This window comes from Cyrtonyx montezumae, unplaced genomic scaffold, assembly GCF_038088225.1.
Source record: "Cyrtonyx montezumae isolate F1298 unplaced genomic scaffold, pur_monq_1.0 scaffold_2, whole genome shotgun sequence".
Lineage (NCBI taxonomy): Eukaryota > Metazoa > Chordata > Aves > Galliformes > Odontophoridae > Cyrtonyx > Cyrtonyx montezumae.
Genome location: NW_027071936.1, coordinates 32,572,352 through 32,597,368, shown reverse-complemented (window position 1 = coordinate 32,597,368; position 25,017 = coordinate 32,572,352). Strand labels below are relative to the sequence as shown.

Below are 25,017 nucleotides of genomic sequence, written 5' to 3'. Positions count from 1 at the left end.
CGGAGTCTCGCGCCGCGGCACCGCCGCTCTCGCCGTTCGAGCAGCCCGCGACTATTGAACCGTCCAATGAGCGCCGGCGCGTCACGCGGCCCGCGCCGGGCGGGGACGGAGCGCCGCACTGCGCCTGCGCAGCTCCTCCGCGCGCCTTTTGGCCCCACCCCCCCCGCCTGCCCACCCGTTCCCCCTTCGCTGCGTGACTGCGCAGCCGCGTCGCGCTCCGCCGGCTCAATTACGGAGTAAAACGTGAAGGAAGCTTTTATTAAAAACCCACAGCTCGGAGTTTCAGGCGCACAAGCTTCTAAACGTGCTTCAGAAACATAGCGCTTCCGTTCCTACCCCCTCGCTCCCCGTGCATAGGCTGTACCAGTGCTGAAAATACAATTCGGAAAACGGCTATTTGGTGCTTACAGCTGGTTCAGTAAATTCGCTTGAGATGTAAAGAGCATCTGTGTGCATAGGAACGTGTGAGCAGACTCCACACGCGGGGCAATCTGTATGAACTGGAAGTGACTACCACACTCTGAACGGCAATACGTAGCACACAGAGCAACGGGCACTACAAGGAGAGAGGGCTTTTCTTTCCTACAGAGCCACTTTGCTTAAATCAAGGCTGTTAACACAAATAACAAAAGGGCAGAAAGCGCAATGGACGCTCTCTCGCTCTCTCGTCGTCGTTGCTTCCTGCTCAGGCTGCAGCCTCAAAGAAAGCGATGAGCCGGTCCTGCTCGCAGCCATCCAGCAGCTCCAGGAGCAGAGGAACTTTGCTCTTCACGTTGGTGCCTCTGAATTTAAATTTATCTATGAAGAGATCTGTGATCATACCTGCAAAGATAAAATTCCAAGACTTACGCTTGGCTTTATTTTCAGTATGAGATATCTCTGCTTTCAGCTCCCCGTTGTGTACCATCCATTCTGGCTGGTTCTGATTTAGAGACAAGACTTCTTAAACTGCATGTTTCAAACCACCATTTTCTTTGAAATAAACCCAAACTGATATAATGTTCCAGCAGCCAGCTTCGCTTCCACCAGGCTATTTCTGCCCCACATGTAGCTCTCCGAACCACTCAAGATTAAGGAACTGACCTCAAAGAGCAGGTGCTGTACATATACAGGATTGTCAAAGTTGGTGACTGGCAGGGAGTCCCTGAGCTGAAAGCTATATGGGGAGCACTGCACAACATTACAGAATCTCCTCTGCTAAAAGAGATATTCTCCTATGATTCTCCCCTTGCACCCCATGTGCATTTTTCTGTCATTTTCTAACACTTCACCACTGGGAACGTCATCAGTCACATATACATCCTTAAATGCCACTCTGCCTCGTGTCCCTACATCTTGTCAAAAAAGAAGAGCGTTCTACAAATTTAAAAAGCTATTGAGTAAAACGTACAGAAGTTCTGAAGCTACTGAGGAGCACCTACCTATCAAATTATTTCAGCTCTATTAGTGTTGACTTCATAACTACTACAATGGTGTCCAGGGTGCACTCTCTGGGCATTATTTGGCAGTTAGGACAAAAAGTTTAACTGATTGACAAACCATAAAGTCTCTCAAGGTGTGCAGGTTGTTTCTTGTATTCCTCCAGCAGTTGATCTGCCTCTTCCAAAATCCTGCGGTATTCTGGCACCAAGAAGTCCACGTTTCCTTCTTGAACTTGTAATTCCTCAAAGACATTTTAAATCATAAAAATCAAAGGCAGTTAAGTAGCTTAAGAACATAAAAGTGAAAAGACATTAAGCTTGGATTTGACAGGAGGAAGTACTTCAGAGGCAAGACAATCCCCTTCCAAACTAGCAAGAGTGCGTTTCAAAGAGCCTCATCTTCTAGGTCTTCTAACAAAATGTCAGATGTTACTTGTCACTTCATACACTAGATTAACAAAATCCTGTGCATTGCAGCTGCTAGATCTGAGTGCTGCTGAACAGGATCACTCCACAGCAGCTCAGCCCTTACAGAATGAAGCCTAATGAAGGTCAAAGCCTTCACCACACTTCAGTTTTACAGTAAGTTCCTAGAAAGCATAATACGTTAACAGTCTAAACATAAAAAGGAAATTCTGTTGGTATCGCTGGCAGTCTTGTCTGGCATGGCCAGTCATCTGTAGAGCTAAAAATACTTGAAGATGGAACTGGAAAATATCAGCACGCAAAAAGAATGGTAGATGATAAAGATGGCTGCTGCATAATGTTTGATTTAGGCATCCTCAACATTGATCAGTAATCCCACATCATTCAATAATTATACAGCACCAATAGGAATGTACTTCAAGAAGGCTGTCTCCTAGATAGCTGAAGTACACATCTTGGGAACGGAAACACAGACACGGCTATGCCATGCCTCTGACTTGATACCTTGACAACACAATCCCTGTAAGAATCCTTCCATGGGAGCTCAGATACTTACTCTCAAAGCATCTATTAAGTGAACCTTCTTGGCCAACAGCTGCTGATACTCTAATTTGGGGTGGATGAGCTTTAATGTATGCCTTACAGATTCTTCATTTATATCTAGTAGGGAATCAGAAAACAGAACAAAACTAAACAGACAAAAAAACACACCCCAACAAACAAATGAGCAGTACACATTCCACTGATGAGAATATAAAATGATGCAAAGGACAATAAATGAAGTTTTACCAAATGATATGTTGAGATTAATCTTCCTTTTAGTAGCTTCTTTGGAAAGCACATCTTTTAGGATGGATATGGTAGAAATATTGTCAGACTTGAAACATCCCTCACCTATTCTATAAAGGGAGAAAAACTTTAAGCTGAACAAACTTACAAGCACATGCAAGCATTACATGTCTGTGTTTTAAGATATAAGAACTAGAAATAATGCCTTCTTTGCTGAAGGAAGATACAACTAATTAAGTTGCAAAGAGTATTAATTTTAAACATGTTTAATCCAAGTTGCAGCAATAGTTTTCAGCAAAATGCTTATTCACATTTTGTCTGCTTGAATGCTAAAAGCCTTCCAAGTTGTTTGTACTCCTCAGTACAAAATAAAAATTAGAAATCAATTCATATCACAAAATAACTTGACTATTATTTATTTATGTTCTTCAATTCTAGAAACATTGGAGAGCAGAACAGTTATTATGTGCATGAAATGATACTCACAGAACAGTCAAGAATGAAAAAGACAAAAATCCAAGCATAGACACATAGTCCTTTAATAATTGTATTTTACCTGTAAGTACTTTCAAGCTGGGTACCCAGGAAGGTGTTTTGAAAATAAAACGTGACACTCTCCCCAGGTGGAGTCCTTTCAGGTACTTCAGGCAAGCAAAACACAACCCAAGAGTGAATTTCAGCAAAACTGAATTGTCCTTTGAGCATCAGTGTATTCATTGGTCTATGACAGTATGAAAGTTAAAACAAAAAACAGAAAAAAAAAACCACTATTAATTCCAAAGGATGGGCACTGATAGTGCATTGGTAATATGAGAAAACAAGTTCAGTTCCAAGTAGTTGTCTTTTTTTTTAATAAACTCCATGCATGAAGTCAGGTAACCTGCTAAGTAGTTGTGCAGCACAGATTACTGCTAGTTTTCAGTATTTCTAAACAAAAACCAATTTGTACATTCAAGTTTTATTGCACAGTCAGCATGACAGAGCTGGATAAGAAACTGAAGTTGTTTGACATAAATCATTTCAGGTTGTTAAACCTGAAAAGTAGCTAAAAGCACAGGAAATATGGCTAAGATTCAACAGTTTCCCATCCTGTAAACCACAGATATTTATTTCAGGAATGAGGCATAAAAGAATGGAACATATTTGCATTTGGCCCTCAATTCCTTCAATTCTTCAGCTCTGATTTAATGCAAGCAACGTAAAATGTTAACTGAGGCTAGAGTAATCAAGTAGAAATCACATAAAATAGTAAATTTCAAATACAGAGATAAGGAAGAAAAGTCTTGGCTTGATTTTAGAGTCAAATCAGCTGTGGGAAAGAATGACATTAAAGGGGTAGAGGGGAGACTGAGGGTGAAACTGAAAAGCCTGCGGTTACTCTCACAGCAGAGTTTCCTTTCTACCACACCCTCAGCTCTATTAATACATTGGATTGCTCTATACCCAAGGTCAGCAAAATAGAGCAAATGTTTTGACAGGATTGTGTCAGTTTTTCAAGAAATAGGCTTTTGTTGGCGCAAATACCTGTCATGGTCAATAGAGTGAGTTCTCTGATGAAGTGAAAGTGGTTTAATTTGGTACTGATAAACTTGGCAGGTTTTTGGTTGAATTCTTGGAGTTACATATGCTTGAAGTGTCCCGTATCGTCCTTCAATTGATCGAATCTGAAGAAGAAAATGTAGAAGCCACAGGAAAGAACAAGAGTGAACAGAATGATTTACTGAGATTTGGAAAACCGGTTGTTAATTCAAAATTTAATAAAGAAAATCTGTAGAATTTCTGCAGTACTATGAAACTATTTAGAGTACTATGTTTACTTGATAGAACCACTGTACAAAGAGCAGATTAAGCATGTCTTAAAACTAGGAGAATATTGCCTAATGAAATGCTGTAATAATAGTGAATGTAGAATTCATAAAAAACCCCACTAACTCACTTCCTGATTAGTCAAAATAATAATTCAGTGTCTTGTTCTAATTCTTCAGTGACCCCATTACTGTTACTTTTTTCTTTTCCTCAAGATAAAAATACATTATATATCAGCCAGGGACACATCCTTAAGTTAAAAGAACAAAGATGGAGACAGATAAAGAGACCTGCTCAAGAGTCAAAACACACACGCATTGCTTAATAAAGGGATCCAGGAAATAAGAGTCTTAATCTTGCCCGCTAGGTCCATAACTGACCTCAACAAAAACTAAACAGAAACCTCCCCACATTTGATGCATCTTATACAGGCTTAAATTTCTAACTGTAATCTTCTCCTTTATGTAAAATGCGCAGTCAACAGATATCAGGTTAGGAGGCTGCAGTATGAGGTGACTGCATGAAAAGAAAATCTTAAATCCACAGTATGAGGTGACTGCATGAAAAGAAAATCCTAAATCCAATTTATCTTGAGGATTAACTTTAATAATTTTGATTTATCTTATTCTTTTCCCCAGTGGTAGTTACAAAAATGTTTGAATGTGCTGGATTGTTAATGAGAAACCATAGAACTGAGAAAACCCACATGCCTTTAGCATAAACCTAAGATTACAGGATCTGCTTCCTCTCCAAAATACAAATACTTGCCATATTCCCTGATCAGAGTAACATTCTTCAAACACTTCTCATGACAAAATGTGCCAGCGCTTTCCTTCCCATGACTCTCCACTTTCAGTCCCATACACAACCTCCAGAATCAAGTACATTCACTACTGATGATTTCTCAACTGCTTTCATTTTAGGGGCGCCCAAAGAAGGATCCCAGGCTCTCCTCCGATGTAACGCAATTTTAGAAGCCTTTAGAAACCCTACACACAAAGAAAGGAATAGCAGCCCCAAACAGAAAGTTCTCAGGAAACAACCAGCAATACAAACTGGATGAATCATTTACTCAGCTAAAGTGGTCAGTCCAGGTTAGGTGAGATTTCTTCACCCTGCAGCAAACATCCACATAACAATTTCTTATGGAAAATGATTTAGAGCACTTTACCTTAAGTTCAAGTCTTGTAGTATTTGCTTGGCATCGGTAAGTAGCAAGAAGACAGTTGCCATTTGGCTGTGAGGAGCAGAAAAAAAGAGAAAAAAATATAAAATAGGTCTTTTTCAACTGAAGGTGTACTGTGAAGTTGTTGGTATTTATCCACAGCTACTTCACTAAAGTTAAAAAAAGAATAAATTAGCCTTCAGTTCCCTTGAATATTCCAATTACTATTAACTGTCAGAATTTCAATCAACTGAAGCTTCTGTTTTTTCCTTAATAGCACCATAAAAATTATACAGATAGAAACTTTTCACCTCAGGAACACATCTGTCAGCCTCACTCATTTATCTACAATACTAGCCTGACATCCAGAAACAAAAGGGAAAACACTAAGAAAATACAAATGGATTTTTTTTTTTTTAAGTTACATTAATGATAATAAATGGCAAGAAACTTAGAATATAAATTTAATTTCTGAAAGCTCCAGCATATATCAATTATGTGTAAATTCAGTTCTTAAAACTAAAATACTGAAAGGATTGTTAGACAGACATTCTAAAAGATGTTCACAATACTAAGATAGTTCTGAGACTCCAATCCCACCATCCCTTCCCAAAGAAATAACGTAAGTAACTCTACCAGTAGTTAAGTTTATAAACATTACATTTAAAATGCAAACATATGACCATCCAGGTAACAGAAATTTCGTATTTTGATTTTTATGAGATACACTAGGGAAAGGATATGATGTTCTTCACCTAAATTACTTTGAAGTAAACAGATATGATACTGACAAATTCAAACTAGAGAACACCACTGAGTGTGCCTTCAACATTCCCAATTTGTCAAGAAGAAAGCACTAGAGCAGTCACTCCCAAACCCTTTCATGCACAGTTGGCTTTGCTCTGTATCATGACTTGCTACTGGCATCTAATTCTGCAAACTCTAATGAAATTGAGTCCTCACAAATTACCAAGTAGTTTAGTTCTATGGATTTTAAATTACAAATATATAAATCCAGAGTTTTTTTTGCATATGCTGTATTGAGAGCTTTCATCATGCAATTTCCAGAAACATCATTCTCATTTGTTTCACTTACATCAGAATCACAGTTGCTAAAACTAACAACGGCAGAATTTTTATCCACATCCAGCAAGTCTACTGGGACATCACTCTGCAGAACATGAGGAAGGAAAAAGGTAGAGCTTAAGTTCCTGAATAGCTTCTAATGCATTCATCCACTGTCATCAACTATTTTAATAAGAGAGAGGCAATGATTGCTTCATCATTTATATTCAAGGGATGAAAACTCAGTAGATATGCATTTTACCCCTGAACATTTACTCCCAGATTAACACGATGACCTTTCTCTCATTCTCATGCAGTGTCCTGAACTCCTGCACGTGTGGTTTATGACAGCTTTAATGTAAGATAAGCAACTCTGTCTTTCAGACAAGCACGAAGTACATTCATAAGTGAAGCGTTTCTCTATTTTAACAAGGGGGTTACAGCACTCATTCACAAAAACAAAGATCATGTTAGAGATTTATTAGTGAGTCCTTTACTCAAATGAATTCTGGCACAGACTACTTCTTACATAGATGCGATTTCTGTGTAACTGTAATTAAATCTACGATTGCTATGAAAACAAGATTAAAGGGTTCCTAAACGATTCATTAGTTGATTTGGAACTGCTTTTAACTTCACAGCAGTGCCAGAAAACTGACAAAAATTCTGTATGCTTTCTAAAAACAAAAACAAATAATGAACAGTTTTACTGTCTTCTCCAGCAACGGAAGGAGGCCAGGCATTATCATATATTTCTTTACAGAAAAAGCCGTTAGTTCTAAACTCTACATTAAATTCATGCCTAGATCAACTAAGTTCATTATTCCTCATCTTGCTAAGAAACTGCAGATACCACAGAGCAGCAAATTACCTGTAATTTATCTCACCTGTACCAGGACAATATCTATAGCTGCTTGCACCTCCAAGATGAGACTGTAGCTAGCATCATCATCATTTAATGTAAACTTATAATTCACACTAAATGCAGGTACAGATGAAACAGCAGAACTGGATTGAGAGGACTGCTGGTACTTCTCACGTTCACCAAGTACTTTCATCTGTAAGTGTTCCACTTCATTCCTAGAAAAGACAAAACAGGTATTGTTAACTTTATGAAGAGATTATAACTGCTACCATAGAAAATAAGTAAATTATGCTTCAAGGCAAACTTTCTGCACTTCTGTTCAAGCTCTTCCAACAAGAAGTAACGGCTAATTCCCCTTCCATACCCAACACATCAAAGATAAAATATGAACCATGTCAAGTGAAAATGTAGACACTGCTGTACTTTGACAAAAGAAATATCCATGAGTCACAGGAGGGGGCAATGTTTTCCTTCAAGAGCATCATGTATTTTCAAAGTTATGCTGGTGACCACGTGCCTGTCATCATTCAGAAGGTAGAGAAAGTACAGGAGAAGTGAATTTTATCTTGATAAAACGAAGGAAGAAGGAAATAAGACATAACCACTTGAATGCAATACAGAAAAGGATTACAGGATGAGAATGCTTTTCTCATATATATGTTCTTCTATATACACTAATGATACAGAAAATCTAATGACATAGGAAGGGCAGATGGCATTTCAGTTTCTTTTGATTCAATTTATATCTAGTGAAATTACCTTAAAGATGAAATTTTGCTCTGCATATCTTGACTTAATTTTAGTTCTTCACCTGATCCACCTTCTCTATAGGCAAGTTCTGTAGTCAGCCCTGTCAGCCAGCCTAAACCAACATACAAAGTTTATATTTCTTACAAGCTCTAAATAAAAATCTTCCCTCAGAGTTTGTATGTGTGTAATGACGTTGGTTTCAAATACTGGGTAAAGAGATGTAATTTTATCCTATCTTGGAGTAGACAGTGAGCATGGAATTTTATGAGCAGGCAGACATTCTTGATTTACAAATTGGAAAGCATTACTCTTTTTCATGAAATACTTTGTGCAATAAACTCCTCTGTACTATTTTTTATGAGTTTCATCATAACCAGTACTACAGTTGAAAACAGAACAAAAAAAGACAGGCAATGCGTACACAGTACAGTACAAACTGCACAGTGCTGCTGGTTGAACTTTATATATATCATTTTTTTTCTCAATTACATTTACTTATAAAAACAAAAATTACTTGATTGTATCCTGACACCTCAGGTATGATATACAGATCTGAATAGGTGCATTAGAGCAGCAAGTGAATACAAACAGCGAGATAATGTTATTTTATATATATATATATAAATATTTTATATATATATAAATGCACCATACTATTTGACATGCCCACAGTTTTTCATATGCCTCAACTATCTACTTCAGGCACCAAGAAAACCTAATACTGGAGCCAAAAAAAAAAAAAAAAGAAAGAAAGAAAGAGCAACAACAAAAAAACAATACTGATCTATCAATATTTCAGTGCTGTAGCAACAACAAATAATTCCTTTAGACATAACATTCATTATTTCATCATAGTTTGTCAGCAGACTACTCCAGGGAGTAATCAGATGCTGTGTTACATAGTAGAACACAAGGAAAATATCTTAAAATATAGCAATACATTTTGAGTGCAGCAAATACTTTTGAAGTGTAAATGTTATATTCCAATAAATATTTTCAACAAAGCGTCCTAATTCCAATCATGACAAAACTTTACAGAGATATGAGCTGCACTATCAATACAGCCTGCTTCAGTTTTATCACATCACCATATCTTCACCTTCTTCCATAAATAATACAAAGCTTACCTGAATACGTGCATGCTAAAACTTCATCATAACCATCTTTTCCTACACAGCCACCCTGGATTGACGAAATGCTCTCTGATAAAACCTGCAAATAAATACATTCAAGCAGAGAGAAATGTCACTGAACTTGTTTTAAATGCTTAGGTTTTTGGGGGGGAGTTTTCCCTACATCACAAAGCATCTACATGGATGCAAAATATCTAGATCTATAAGAGTAAGCTAGCTGATGATTACCACAACTAAATCAAATTGTTTTAACCAATGCATTCTGAATTAACTCTGCTTAGGACAGTAAAAGGTGGTTTAAAGCAAAACACTGAAGGAAAATACTTTTCCAGCAAGATTTACAGTCTGACTGAAGGATGAAATCGTCACTATGGATCAAGTCCACTACTTTACTGAGCATAATTACTTTGTCAATGAGTTGTTGAAGTTGTAACAGCTACACTTACTATTTTCCATGCAAAACAAACTGCACACAACTTGGTGGTGGTGGGTTTTTTTGTCTTGTTTTATTTTTGCTGAGAGGGAAGCACTGTATTAGGTTTCATCCAGGAGAAACTTTAGTAATTGCTGTGTCATAGCTTTAATGTACCCTGTGCACCATTTTGATATTTTTCGCTCTAATCCAGACCATTGTACTTCTTGGTTCTTAAATATACCTAGATACCATTCTGAAGTTTGTGTCATCAGTATTACAGAGCATATAAAATTAAAAAAAAAAGCCAAAAGTATATATTCTAGCCTTAATAATTTTATAAATACTCAGTACTTTACAGAGTTTTTAAATTCACCTTTCCAGCAAGGAAGAAGATACTGAATGTGGGCTTACATAATCATACCGAAGGACGGGATCATCTGCGCTCTCAAAGCTGTAGATTTCCAGCATTCCATCATCTCTCCCAACGAGTAATTCTTTAACTCCGTCTCTCAGAATGTCAAAACTATCAATACATAAAATACCTAATGAAAAAGAAAACAAACTGTCTACTTCATCTTTGCTTGTTTATGATGCATTAATATGAAGGCCACATTAAATTACACAGAAAGAGATTCTTGCTTGGCTTTTAGGATTCTATTGATGCTATTTCCGAAGGACTCCACTAGAGGGCTGAAGTGTCTCCCCCATACCTAAAGTTCACATTTTCTCCCAGACTATTTGTCCAGCTCTGCCAGCTGCAGAGGCAAGCACATTTTGTCTCCTACAGCCGACAGAAAGCCAATTGTACTGCTGTGAATACTGGCTGATGTGGCAGACACGGGCTTCTGATTTCCACCTAACCTGCCTTAGGTTTGTGCTGCTACACAGCACCTTAACTGGCAAACCCAGTCATTGACTGAGGTCCCCCAGGCGTTGCAACAGCTAACCGTGGTTAGATTGCATGCAGAGTTACAGTCTGAAAAAAGGGGAAGGAAGCAAGAGAATCTGCAGGAGAATTAACATGAAAATTGAGGTGGAATTGGAATTTAACTTTTATGACTCCTTCCATGTTTCATATTTGGAGTTCAGACATACTGAGAGGCTTTTTAACAAAAGAGTTAAGTAATAAACTTAATTATCTCATGAAAGCTAAGAAAAGAAAAGATCTATTACTGTTCTTGTCCTCTGCACAAAAATTAGTACTAACATACACCGCAGAAACAGCATACCAAGGCTACAACGGGGAAAAAATATTGCACTATGCCCAAACATGTTACACCACATCATGGAGCTTTAAGGAGAGCCTTACTCCATCTTGAGACAAAATCCCTCACTCTGATTTTTTTTGTTCTGTTTAGTTTCTTTGTCTTCCAGTGAAGATGCTAGTCTTTAATCTGAAGGAACTTTAAAGTCACTGCATATCTGAAAAAAATCTAGCATGCACATTTGCACTTTAGAAGTCACCAAAATTATAAAAATCCCACAAGATCGTGTACAAATAAACTGTTTTACAAATGGCACTTAACATTATATTGTAAATATGGACGTATACTAAAGTACAGGAAACAACATACAGGGCAAACTGACTAGAATTATTTAGAAGAAAGAGTATTTACACATTAACATCATGTATTGACAACATTCAAATATACCTCCTAAATATCTATGAATTTTACTTTCTGACATTTATTTTGTAAGAACATTTCAGTTGTGCTCAAAAACTAAAGAGGGAGACACTTAGATACATACCTCCTCTCTTTTTTTCATTTTTAATTTCCCACTTAGGTACAGGAGCAGAACCAGTAATCTGGACAAGACCCAGTTTACCATCAGAAGTTCCATACACAATTTCTTCTCCAGAATCACCTAAAAAGAAATTAAGCAAATTTAGAACAATAAAAACAAACCTATTTAAAAGTTTTGAAAACCTTCATCCCACCAGGGGAAAAGAAATCCTAACGTTGGTGTTGTGTAACAGAAGTGTTGGGCTTTGAAAACAAATGCCTCCTTGCTCTGGAGCTCTGCCTACGAGCTTTTCATAATGCAGCTCTTTAAATTTAGGAAAAGACAAGCTACTTAATAGTCTTCAAGAAGAAATTATTCATTCTTATTGATTCTGAACACAAACATCTAATTGTGTATTATATATATCTTATATGATATGATATAACAACATCAACATATTATAAATTATATAAAATTTATAATTTTATATTATAAATATTATAAATATCATAGATTCAATACTAAAATACAAATTATAATAATATATGATATAATAATAATACATAATATAATGACAATATAATGGTATATATAATACCATAACGCACCTTAAGCAAATAAGAACTATTTCTTGAAGCTATATCTGAACACTGTCAAACAATCTAAGAGAAACTAAATTAAGCACCAGATTAACATACTAAAGGGATTTACATTAGGTTAGAGAAGATTAGCAAAAAGGATGATTAAACTATTTTAAGATCGATCTTTCCACACTCTTTAGTTTATTTGAGGTCTACTCAGTATTTTCATCAATTCATGGATGGATGAAAGTAGTGATTCTACTTACAGAAATGCAGGTGTAAGAGAAACCCAGCCCAGTGCCTGAACAAGACCCCCAACAGTCCAGCTCCCGTTTACACAAGATCACCTTACAACTCACTGCCACTGTAAGAAGCTTTCACCCAATGTAAATATTATTTAGAACTAAAACAGTCGTGTGCATCTATGTACACAATGCATGGTTTTAAATAATATCTCTATATGCATACTAATGGAAAACCAAATCAGAGCAGTTTCAAACCAAAGCTATTAATCCCTACCACAAAATCTCCACAGTAATCTCGCCAGTATCTCAATCTAAAAGTCCTGTGGTTGCCCTCTCCCCATCTTTCCCCTGAAATCCTACTAGCCTCTCACTCTTGCCTTACCAGTAAAAATGCTGCAACTCTATCTCAGAAAGAGTTTTCTGTGTGAATAGAGAAACTTCAAATGTGGGATTTGTATTACTACCAACAATTAATTATTAATACCAATTTGTATTACTACCAACTTTATCCTGTTTTTCACATATAAACCTTCTCTACCAGAAAACAAGTAGAAAAAGCCCTTAATATTTCTTTAAGTGTTTTTAACCCTCCAACTTTCCAGATTGGAATAATTTAAGCAAATATCTTCACCTATTTTTCCCCTGAAGAGTTACTAGATGTTCCTCAATTCAGCATAAGTATATGGTACAACAAAATTCCACTCTCAACATAATACATATAGATATTATATATATCTACTATAAGAAGAAAGGTAGTAAGATACGGCTTCACAGTTTTCTACTACGCTTTTAAATCAGTTTCAAAGTAAAAAAGAAATGCAGTTAACAATACAAGTGCTAAAATCTCAAAAAAGCAGCAGAAGTACATTATTTAGTAATGCATATACAAAATTCTGTTACCTCCATCTCCATTGCTTAGAGCAAGGACAGTAGGTGGTCCAGGAACTTCTACTTCATACAGCAGATCAGATCCCTGAGGACAAAGAGAATTATATTGAATGAGTTCTTGTTCAAAAGGAAAAATCACCAATAAAGATGAAATTTTTCTTTAATACAGACATACTTCACTTACACAGGTTTTCTTGCATAAAACCACTTCTAAGCCAAAACAGAGAAAACCCTTTTTAAGTCATGTTTTATCTAAAAAACAACCCAGATCTTGAAATGTTACCACTTTAAAAAGTCATGACAAAGTAATCTGAGAACATGTGACACTAAGAAACAATTGTGTTAAACCATTTGATATCACTGACTTGCTACAATTTGCAAATTTTCAAACGTATCATGACTTACACATTTAATTCCCTCGTGTAAGCACTTTTTATTTAAAAGTGGAAAACAGAACAAGATCTTTACTTCCTCTATCATTGAATTGCAAAGCCTGTTTGTAGTAGTACTATCTATCTTAATTTTGCAAGTTCACGATCATGATTTCTAATTTAAAAACTGTAAGACAGTAAGACAAATAAGGCACACTATGCTTGTATTTATGTTTATTCCATAAGAATTAATCCAATGCTATGGTATCAATGCATAACAGAAGCAAACATTTTAACCTGTAAAACTCTGAGGACTCTATCCTGACATGCAAGTACTGGGGTAATGCAATTCACTTTATCTACAGGAAGGCAGAGGACATCATTGATTTTATCTCTCGACAAGTAGTAGTGTTTGTCTTTGCAGTCGCAGTAGTGGTTATAGATATAGCTTGCACAAAGAAAGAGATCTGCTCCTGAAATGTGCCTGAGAAAAAGAAAACATGACTTATAGCATTTTGTCAGAACACTTGTAGTCATATCTTTTTAGGTTAGTATATACATATGCTATTGCTTGCAAGTTCCACACATCAGCTTTCACATGGCAAGCATCTTCAACCAAGACCATACAAAAAACAACAGAAAAAGCTTGCTCCTGATCTCCTGCAGGAAGGATATGGGGACATAATACACTGCTAAAAGCCAATAACCTCAGCTACACTCACCTGCACATGCACTGCTGGGAAGGTCTCCAGACTGCTCCCAAACCCTCGCCCCACACACACTCTTGAAATTGTATGATCACTTTCTAAGTTCCTTCCCACAGGCCAAGGCACAAGCTAAAGCTGACTGCTGCCTACATGCATACAATAAGGTTAAAACAACCCATACAAGTATAGATTGAGATTTACTTCAAGGAGACAGCACCAAGCTCTATACACACATAGCTTTGATGTCTTCAGTGAGGTTAGTTTCAAAGGACAGGAACTGCTTCCCTCTTTTTGTGAAACCTCTGACTTCTGTTCCCGTTGCCACAAAAATTTTCTCCTGGGGTGTATTGAGAGCTCCTCCCAGCTCCAGGCGTGCAATTTTGGGGCCGGGCAGAGTTTTAAACACCGTCTGAAAGAAGAAATGCAATCGCCATCACTGCTATTTTGATTTTACAGTCAACTTTTCATGCAAAGGATAAGAAATCTGCTTTACCGCCTCTGGCAAAACTAAGGATGCTACGGAGTATGTAGGGACAAAACCGCAGGCTTTCTGTACTTAGTAGGGCACAAGCTTTAAAAGTCACGTTTTTAAACGCACTTACCACAGGTTCCCCCTTCTTTATGCCGAAACAGGTAAGCACTCCGTCCTGGTCTCCCACCACCACCTTCAAAAGCAGACCACAGCGTTACGTCACCGCACACCTACGTGCTTTCAGCACCGCCTTCGCTCCGCTAACCGCAGCTCCGTACTCCGGCGCGTGGCGTTCCGTGGGAGGGAAGGAGTGCTCCGCGCGCCCCGCCGCCCCGTACCTTCTGTGTGGCCCTGCGGCCCGACGCGGGGAGCAGCCTCATGGTCTTCTGCGCCGTGACGCCCACCTGCACGAGGAAAGCACGGCCCTCACTCATCCCGCCCGGCGCCTCGGCCCCGAGCGGTGCGGCCCGTTACCTGCAGGTAGTCCACGCGGGCCAGGCTGACCTCCATGGCGCTGCCGCCACAGCACGAGCAAGGCCGAGCGCGGCCCCGAGCCGCCGTTACCCGTCACCGCGGCAACCGTCGGCCGCGGACGGCGGCGCTCCCAGCCGGCTTCCCGTTGGCTGAGCGCGACGGCGAGCGGGCGGGACCAAGTCAATTTGCGCGCCGTGATTGGGCGGCGCCCACCGTGTCGTGAGCAAACGAGCCGTGGGGCCGCCCCCGGAGTGGCAGACGGGACGGGCGCTTGGTTGCGTCGCGCTACCGCGGGCCCAAAGCACCGGGACGAGGCGGAGGATCAGTAAAGTCGGAATATTTTATTTAACAATGAAGCATTTGAGGCACCGTGTAACAAAATACCGGCCCTGTGCAGAGTCTGAATTTTAAAAAATCATTTCTACCACATAAAGAGGAGCTTTGGACTTGAGATCGCGCTACCATCAAAAGTTGTTACAAAAAGAACACCCAACCACCAAACCTTACCCGGGAAGTCAATGCGCTGAATGATGAAACGGCAGCTGTGCGGAGTGTGCCGACCTACCTGAGAGCTGCGCTCACCCTCACCTGCTCCTCCTCAGCTCCTGCCTGGGAATAGCATCGTTATAGGGACGACGTGGAGCTCAAGCAGTCCCCCACCTCCACTCTCTACTTGATTTGCTGTACTCTGACAGATCCTGTTCCCACCTGGCTGCTGAAAGGAGCACAATACTACTCTGTATCTGTCAGGATGTTTTTGTGTTTTTTTTTTCGTGCAAATTCAGTGCAAAGAATTTTCAGCATGTATTCACAAACCTGTTAAAACATCAGTAATTCGTATCACTATGCCTTCTTAACACATCGATGCAAAAAACAAACAAACCAAAAAAACATTCAATAGTTCTTAACTTTCAAATGATTAAGATGAAGACAACAATCTTTTGGTGATGAGTTAATAAAATTTCCTATGACTAAATTCCAGAGAAGCTGTACATAAAGTTATTAAGTGCTAAAAATCTACAATACATTTTTCAAGTATGAGATACTGAAATATTATTGCCAATAAATAGTTGTGCTGTAGTCGAAGCCACGGTTTCTTTGTTGCATCATTCACATCTCAACATATTAGGATTGAGTTTCTCGCTGAGTTTATGTATTAAAATCGCTAACTCTTCTGTCGCTTGGGACTTGTCCTCCAGAAGTTCATAGCGAAGACTGGAGATATCTTGTTTGATTTCCTTTAATTCACCTGCATTAACCATTGAAAGAAATACTTATTAGCAAAGTCTGTTAAACGTTCATTAAATAACGTCAAGTCACATTAGTGCCTATTTCAGATGGTCCCCTGCTCATCCAGAGTGTTCATGAGAGCTGGGGAAGGGGGGGGGACAGAAAGCTTTAACCTCAAACTCTATGAGATGTGAGTGTGTCCACCTCTGGACAGTACCACAGGTGTTTTAAGAACCCAATCAACTCCAGTGTTGTGTTTCACACATACACAGAACGTCAAAGACTCAAAAAAGCCCTCTGCATAGGTTAATGAATTAATGGCGGCAACACTGCTGAACAGCTGGTAAATGTTAGTACCCCCTTGGAGAGAGAAAAGGCAAAGAGATTCGTTTCTGAAGTGATGTGCCAAGATCACACAGGAGAAGTGTGGCAGAGCTGGCAACAAAACTCACAGCTTCTGAGTCTCTCTCCTCTTCCTTACCAACATCCTTTGAATTAGAAAGAGTCAACCAATTTAAAATTGTTACAATTTGACACAAGGACAAAAACAGCATTTAAATGGAAGCAAAAGTCAAGGTCGGGCTTGTAACAAGATTCACCACCTTTTTCTGCATAAGATATCCAGCTCAAGAGTAGAAGCTTTTTAAAATACCCAAATACTATTATTCCTGCAAGTATAAGGCATATTAACTCTTGCACGATACCCACTGCCAGAAATTAGTTGTCACATATGAAAAATATGAATGAATACCTAAATTCTCTAGCAGTAGTTGCAGGCAGGTTCAGGGGCTAGCTGCCTTGCCCAAAGAGGACTCTGGGAAGACTGGAGATAACCAAGCACTGTGATGTACATGAACCATGATTCCTCTGCACTTACCTAAACACACGTTGTAAATACCCAGACAGACATCAGGGAGTTGGAAAGACCTGCACACCACCCACAGTGGGGCATGGGGTTCTGTGCCTGGAGCACACACCTCTCACTGCAATTAGAGAAGTTCTCAAGGCCCCATCAGTCCTGACATGGACACAGTGCTCAGGTGCATCATCTCTGAAATGATCTCTGGTTGTACACTAGAACAATGGCTACAGCTTTCATCTTTTTTTCACCATACAGTTAACCCTGTGCTGCTTTTTTTGTTTGTTTGTTTTAAACGATGTGCAACTTCACAGATGAGTATTCCACACAGATTTATCAAATAAGGGAATACGAGTGGCTCACGTTGTTGAGTGCAAACGGTGTTCAACTGGATGAAACGGAAAGATATCCCACAGCTCTGACTAGGACTCTGAAAGCATCAGTACAATTAGTGGCTTCCTCACAAACTTCCTTTGTGACTGTGGGCGCATCATGTCTGTACACCAACTTTACTTCTGTAAAATGGGGCCCATAAACTTTCTCAGTTCCACATTTTTGGTCCTACTTGTCTGTTTTTGTTGTGCATACTTCCATTGCTACCTGGACTCAGTGCATGTGAAGTAGAAATAAACTCATTTTAACCAAAGGGTCTGTGCACCACTGTAATACCAATTTCTAATAAATGTGGCAAAAATTCTCTCTGAAGTGTAAAAAAAAAACAAAACAGCCTCTTACCTTCATTTACTTCATCATTTTCTTTGTCCACTTGTGCTTTCAGAACATAACGTTTTATCAGTCTTTTCATTATTTGCTGTCAGATTAAAACAATGATATTGTTAGCATATATAAGAAAACTTTATTCACTTCCCCTTCTTACAAGGATGGAAAAGATATAAGCAAGTGAAAGAGCAGCCCCAGATATATAGTTGCCTCATATGGGCTTTTTTGGTGGCACACAGAGATTCATCATTACAACAAAGCATGTCTCTCTTCCAATTACCTCTTAATAGACAGAACACCACAGCTGTTTGGAGAGAACAGGACAAGAGGGAAATATAGAATGTTATTTTGTTCCTTTTTATGCAGTTAGCAGGGGGAGACAAGAAAGACTGGCTTCCTGTCACCAATTAACTTCGTGAGAAGTCATCAGATGCACCATCAGCATTTAGAGGCATAGGCACACCTAAGCTCAAGATTTATTACCCCCATCATAATTGAGACAAAATTATATTACTTAAGTACACTGTGTTTTCTCTCCAACGCTTTGATGCCATGACTTCAAAATGTCTTTGACACTTATGCAGCCACCTGTATAATGACAGCAATTAACACAACACAGAACTGTTACCCAAGCAAGGCCCCTAAAGACACAAAGCTATATCTAGAAAATGCTGCTCAGTATGATACAGTTATGCCGATAGAGAGCCCTCTCTGGGTAACAAAGCAAGAAAGAATGCTGCAGCTTTGCTGAGCATTAGCTGTGTCTGTCCTTTCTTGGCATAGGCTCCGGTGTCTTTATTCCAGCAGTTTCTCTGGAACAGGCCACCTACAGAGGCGGTAGTGTCTCCATCTCTGGAGATCTTCAAACTTGCACCTGCCAGACCCCAGGGAATCCTCCCCAAACTTAAGCAGGAGTCTGGACCAGACGAACTTGGTGAGATCCTTCCAACCTCAGTATTCTACGATTCTACAGAAACTTCAAACGGTGTTTGAAAATAATTACTTATAAGACTGTGGCACCATACACAGAAACCACAGGCTCAAACATTTTAACTGCAGAAGTAACAATGTTTAGCTTCAGGTGTTACTGGTTGTTTAATACTCAAAATGCTGACCACTGTCAGTTCTGTTTCACAATTTCATATTTGAAACTGTTATGCCAGGACCATTATTAATCTCTCCAGTCCAGTTAAAGCTTTCTAAGGGATTCCCAGACTGTCCCTCACTTGCTATCTTGTTTTCACATTTTCTTAAACTACTTTTGGAGAGCTGAGAATAAGGAAAATACAGCAAAAACATTTTCTGCCGCCACTACTATAATACATTCACTATTCAAGTATGTGAGAAGATACTGGTGTCAGGCAGCAATAGACTCAATTCACTGATAAGGGGACAAAATTCTATTTTACTTGTTGTGTATGCAGCCTTCTTACAGGGCTTTTCAAGACAAAGTGTAAGTACAGCCTTTATATGACAACTTTAATCTTTTATAGTTTTATCACCTTCCTGTTAGTCAGCATCATTACACACCAGAATATACTCCATTTGAAAGATGGTACTGTCTTTAGTTTTTATTTCTCTTCCTTTTCCTCCTCTTTTCTCATTTCTCCCTACCTTTCAAGTGTCCTCTATCCCCTGTCCCTAGGGACACCGTTTTTTTTCCCCTTTTAACTTCACTATTGATTGTCTACATCAAAGTGATCAGCAATGAAATAACGATGCTGTCAGGCTGTTAAAGCTGACATTACATTAAAATTCCTAGTGTAATGAATTCCTAGCTTCTGAGGCTCCACACATACAGAGTATTGCAATGCAACGTGTTACCTCATGTCACGTGCACTGCAGTAATCTTTATGCACGCTGTCAGCAAAGCAAATGCAAGGTAATGTAATTTTACATGAGCCCTTTCTGCTGCAGACCGAACTATCAAATTATTCAAATTTGCTGCAGACTAGATGTACATAAGCATCTGTCAGAACTGATGCCAGAAGCCTGGTGTCTAAGCACACCTAATTTAGACTTTAAGTGGCTACAAAAATAGGTCTACTCTTTGTTAAACTCAGTTCACATGTAAGGATGTCTGTAACAGAAAATATGTACTACTTTCTAAAATATAGCATTATCAAAATTAACACAACTTGCCTTACAGAATTTGTACAGGTGGATTACATAGCTTTCACATTTTCACTAGGGGAACAAGAGCTCCTATTATCTCTTATTTCTGAACAGGGAAGAAGACAGGTAGGTAATATCTGACAGCCTCCTCTTAACAGAGAGGAAAATTCCCATCTACAGGAGTTTCAAATTGCACAGCACGAGAAGAAAGGAAGGAAAAATGATGCTAACTTTGTCAGCCCACTGAGCTTTCATATCTCTTCCCCAGAAATCAGTTTTCAAAGTATGCTTCTTGGATTTCCAGAACTGAGCTATCAAGGAAAATAAATAAGTTTTGTTTAGATTTGGCTTCTTAAATGCTTCCAAGAGCCAGGCCTGAACAAGAGAAGTGTTGTTTTTTTCCTCAATAGCATCCCAGAGTTTTTCTACAGGAGGTTTTGTTCATCTGGAGAAGGTAACATGTACCCAGTACAAGATTCTGCTAGTACATTCACACCCTTGTATTACTCAAAGCAGTGACGAGGATGTACTTGCCTGATAGCGTGTCGGCTGATTGAGAATGCTGTTAAAACTGTGTGATTCAAAAACTCGGGAGTTTGACTGAGTGAAAAGGTTTAACTAGGAAGCAAAAAGAAAAAGTTAAAAATATGTGATAGAATTCACATTCAGAAATCAATTCATTTTTTTTTTCCCCCTTTGCATGTCTCCATAGTCACAAACTCAGAATATTATTTCCAAAAAACACTGAGCCATCCCTGATTTTATTTGTTTCCAAAAAAAACCAAGATAGCCCTGATTTTATTTGTTTATTTTAAAATATTATTATTGTAGCCATCTTTTTCACTGCACAGCTCTAAAACTGTTGTGCTCACACAGATGAGGAAATGGGTTATGCCTTGGTAGCGGGGATGAGTGGTCATAACAAGGAAGGGGAGTCTGAATTAATGATGGCAAAAGGAGGAAAGTGAAGTCAGCCTGCATTGTGCCACTACTTGCACACAGCCGGTCACTTCAGTTGAGGCCTAGGTAGGATAATTTTTCCTACTCCAGGCTGCTCACTTTTTTGTGGGCAGTCAGACATCAGCTGGGGCATGCTTTTTACTATGGATTAGTTAGATTTATCTTTGTACACTCTGCAGAACAGTGTGTCTGCTCAGCCTAACTGAGAGAAGGCTGTGGACTGCCTTTCCCAGATAAAAATCATTTGGATTGTATTCCAAAATAACACTAGCTCCACCTGGTCTGTCTCACCAGTTACCCAAACAGGATTTTTGTCCTTTAATAAGTAACATTCTAAGTTGCTGCTGTATGATACCTAAGCACCACTCAATGCTTTGTTCTAAAAGTTTATCTTAGCAAAAAGTAAGTACTTAGAATAGTGCTTTTAGCTAAACTGACTGAAATTGGCACTTTAAAAACATATCTTTCACTGCCTACAGAAAATTAGAGAAGTTCTTTACTTCACATAAGAATCAGTAGCACCAACAGCTCAGCACAAAACATCCCAGGCTCTAGAAAGAATTTATAGGAAAGATAACTGAACTTGCTATTTCTAGTAATTTACAGTAAAACAAATCAATATCTGGGGTTTTTTTTTCAGTCTTTGTAATATACGAGACCTAATTTACATTAAAAAAAATTTAAAAAAGGAGCAGGAGGAAGGGGCCACATGCTTCTTCTTTCATCTGTTACTGCCCCAGTTTGTCATCAGAAAAACAGAGGAATCATTACCTAATCCTTGCAAGAGTGAGGTGGCACTGCATTCATTAATATTTGTAAGGAACATTTACATACCCAAATTGAGAATGCTGTGGTAGTGCTAACAGTTATTGCCACCAATCCTCCCTCTTTCCCATTGTGTTCTACTGAGAACATACCTTTTGACACTGGGAAGTAGGTATCATACTGACCACATTTTTTCTTTACTTGCCTAGTGAAAGGAATAGCTCTCTCCATACCATCAGTTGTTGTGGTTTTCTTTTTCTTTTTAATCCTTAACTAGAAGTCTTTCTAGTTGAGGCTGAAAGCATTCAGTATTTAGGTCACTGCCTATGGGAATTATCTGCATCTTTGAGCAGACGGTTCTTTTTGTTTCACCTGTGTTTTTCCAGTCATTGGACATTGTTGTCTTAATAGAATTTATTGCTATTATTTGCCTAAATGTACCACATAAAATCAATGTGAATTACAGATCTGTAATACAAATACATGATTTATCACTGTACTATCCTCAGAAGTACAGTTTATACCCTAAAATTTAAAGAAAAGTAAAACGCTGTAATGGAAACAATTCTTGAAAACAACAAAAAGATTTCACTACCTACCCTCGATTTGGAATTGCCCATTCCCATTTCAATGTCCTTCTGTAGACGTCTCCTCCTGCACTTAGAAAAGTTAATGATCCTCATGATGAGATAGAAAAAAGATTTGGGGCTTGGTACAAGACTAAATGGTGGAGGTAATGTTTTTCCATCATCAAAATATGATAACCAAAGTTTAGAACGAGCAAACTTCCACTCCACATCACTGTCGTCCTGTGTTAAGACATAAAAACAGGTATGTACTTCATTTCTAGAAACGTAAAAACTGCCTCCAAAGGAAATAACAACCATTTCTGGTTTTACATAAATATTATTTGCTTGCTAATAAGGCTGCAAAATAGCTATGCAAAAATGTAATTATTCTATCATGACTATTTTAAACAGATTTCATCTATCACTTTATGTCAACATCTCATTGTCAGTGCTTAGTTCAAGCACACAAACAATTTAAACAAGTGTTATTTTTGCACTTGAGTGAAGGCTAACACATAAACTTGCTATTTAAAGGCTTAATTTGCTTAATTTCAAATTCAAGAAGTTGCTTTATCGTAAGTAGCCTTCTCCTGCTGAAATCCCTGACATCTCCCAGAAGTCAATGAAGTATCATAACCAACTATACAGTATATCCTATATCCTGCAGTGTGTGTGTGTGCATGCGTGTGTGTGTGTGTGTGCGCGCGTGTGTGTGTGTGTGTTGGGGGACATGCAGTTTGTAACTTGTGTTTGATTTATAAAAGCAGTTATATTCTCCAACTTGAATTTTCTCAAATTTTTATTGGAACTGAATGCTAAATACCATAATTATCTTCCATTTTAAAGATACTTTGTCACCACCATGAAATTCAAATACAATATCTCTCTTTTAATCAGCAGTGCAGCCAAGAACATTGTGTGTCATTCAGATACTCATTTGACCAAGACATTTGCCAGATTTGGAGAAATCTGCGTCAAGTGTTTTCAGGGCATATGGCAAAGCACAGCAAACCTACAATCAAGTCCTAATATTGTACTTAAAGCAGGAAAAAAAAAACAAAACAAAAAAACAACACATTACATACAAAGCTTTTAAACATTGCAAAGTACAACTCAGTCATAATTCCTGAAGATAGACACCTACATCATACTCCAAATACAGATACAGATAAGTGTAATAAAGTGTGCACAGTAGTAGCTAAGTACCAAAGTGACTAACTCCTGCAGTTAGCTCAAAAGCTTCAGAGGTGGAACTGAAAGCCAGGTTTCCATTAAAGAACACATCAAAATACACTTAAATCATGTCCTAATGGTCTATCAAAGGTTGAAGTGTGCTATATTACAAAAACATGCAGTGTGCATCCTAATGAAGCTGGGAATGTAACCATGCCTAAGGTCTTTAGCCCAATAGCTTTGTTTCCTGTTTGACAGCAGTCTTTGTTTGAACACTGCTTTAGATTTTAAGATTTCTGGATGGATAGCACCTCATCAGATGCATACACCTGCCATGAGATGAAACACCAACTCCGTGAGATGCTGCAGCTTGACCAGGCTGTTCGTTCTAGGACACGGTATTTTCTGTGATCTCCTTTACTGAGAATCAATACTTTGACTGTACTTCCACATATCTAGATGTGATCATTAAAATAATTCTTAATACTGCTGCCCTCTTTCAAGATTCCAAAAGAGAACCATTTGAGAACAGAGCCCTACCTCGATTTCTTGATATGAACTGTTGATCATAGCAATCAGCATGTTGAGCAGAACCACCACCATCGTGACATTGTATATGCCATAGAGAACATATCCTATGTTCTCTATGAATTTATGATCGTATTTCAGGACAACAGAGGTTACTTCAGACAAGCCAAATATTGACCAGAATAAGGTTTTGAAACTTTCTTCCACTCTGAGGAAGTGAGAGGAAAAAAAAAAAAGAGGAAGCCATTATTGCTAAATAGACAAATAAATACATAACCTGTGCTTATAGCAAGTGATAAACCATCTCAAGCAATTAGTTCATGAATCAGGTTTGTAGAGAGCTGATCAAAACTAAGATATAAGCAAGTATTTTCACCATATGCTCAGTTTCCCCACTGTACTCCAACTATATGTTGTAGATAACATAGGTGCAACACCAGTAAGCATGCAAAAGAATGGTCCAGGAATTAGAAAGCTGTCATACATTTAGGTTTCTAGATAAAGGATATTCTCATTATTTTCCAGTCTAATTCTGCAGGGGGCAGACCTTCCCTACTCTAACAATGGGGCTGATGGGAAGAAAACTATTGTACCTCTTGAAACAGTTCCTCCTTAAACCTACCATACTGAACTGTGCACTCAAAAATGGGTAGCAGCAAGCTCAGCTACAAATCTCAGAATCCAAACAGATTATAACAGGCTTTGTTCAAGACTGCTGTTAAAATCAGTGGAAATCAGGCACTCAGCAGGATGCAGGCACCTGAATACTCAAAGCTCTGGGTCCAGGACACAGTGCTTCT

The 25,017-nt window shown here is 38.5% G+C and overlaps 3 protein-coding genes across 4 annotated transcripts in view; 1 reads left to right on the top strand and 2 right to left on the bottom strand.

Moving 5' to 3' along the window:
- The window catches only part of EXOSC9 (exosome component 9), a 127,558-nt gene that overhangs the window by 12,650 nt on the left and 89,891 nt on the right, over positions 1 to 25,017 (top strand). The gene's annotated exons all lie outside the window — the stretch shown is intronic.
- On the bottom strand, positions 642 to 15,394 carry BBS7 (Bardet-Biedl syndrome 7). Its single transcript, XM_065736807.1, has 19 exons — positions 15,299 to 15,394; positions 15,163 to 15,228; positions 14,955 to 15,017; positions 14,586 to 14,761; positions 13,943 to 14,129; positions 13,287 to 13,359; positions 11,585 to 11,701; positions 10,247 to 10,377; positions 9,415 to 9,499; positions 8,297 to 8,399; positions 7,560 to 7,752; positions 6,704 to 6,778; positions 5,614 to 5,679; positions 4,161 to 4,300; positions 3,193 to 3,357; positions 2,637 to 2,746; positions 2,404 to 2,507; positions 1,540 to 1,663; positions 642 to 822 (listed from the first exon to the last, which is right to left on the bottom strand). Exons 1-19 carry the CDS (start codon positions 15,332 to 15,334, stop codon positions 686 to 688), a joined length of 2,151 nt encoding a protein of 716 aa, XP_065592879.1. The 5' UTR covers positions 15,335 to 15,394; the 3' UTR covers positions 642 to 685.
- TRPC3 (transient receptor potential cation channel subfamily C member 3) overlaps positions 15,632 to 25,017 on the bottom strand; it is a 36,431-nt gene continuing 27,045 nt past the window's right edge. Inside the window, exons 8-13 of one of the 2 annotated variants that reach the window (XM_065736828.1) lie at positions 24,230 to 24,425; positions 22,547 to 22,756; positions 20,757 to 20,840; positions 18,123 to 18,198; positions 16,981 to 17,016; positions 16,463 to 16,547 (exon numbers count right to left, since the gene is read on the bottom strand). In XM_065736828.1, the coding sequence (XP_065592900.1) occupies positions 17,006 to 17,016; positions 18,123 to 18,198; positions 20,757 to 20,840; positions 22,547 to 22,756; positions 24,230 to 24,425 (577 nt within the window). In that variant the 3' untranslated portion in view covers positions 16,463 to 16,547; positions 16,981 to 17,005. Of the gene's footprint in view, positions 16,548 to 16,980; positions 17,017 to 18,122; positions 18,199 to 20,756; positions 20,841 to 22,546; positions 22,757 to 24,229; positions 24,426 to 25,017 lie in introns of both variants that reach the window. The other variant, XM_065736827.1, reaches the window with a different exon arrangement.

Bases quoted from the DNA above. Each gene is read 5' to 3' on its own strand.
- BBS7 (XM_065736807.1), bottom strand. From the start codon at position 15,334: ATGGAGGTCAGCCTGGCCCGCGTGGACTACCTGCAG. The intron at 7,753-8,296 runs GTAATTTCACTA...TGTCTTTTCTAG, and splicing joins AGCAAAATTTCATCTTTAAG to GAATGAAGTGGAACACTTAC. The intron at 3,358-4,160 runs GTATTTGCGCCA...ATACTGTCATAG, and splicing joins CACTCTATTGACCATGACAG to ACCAATGAATACACTGATGC.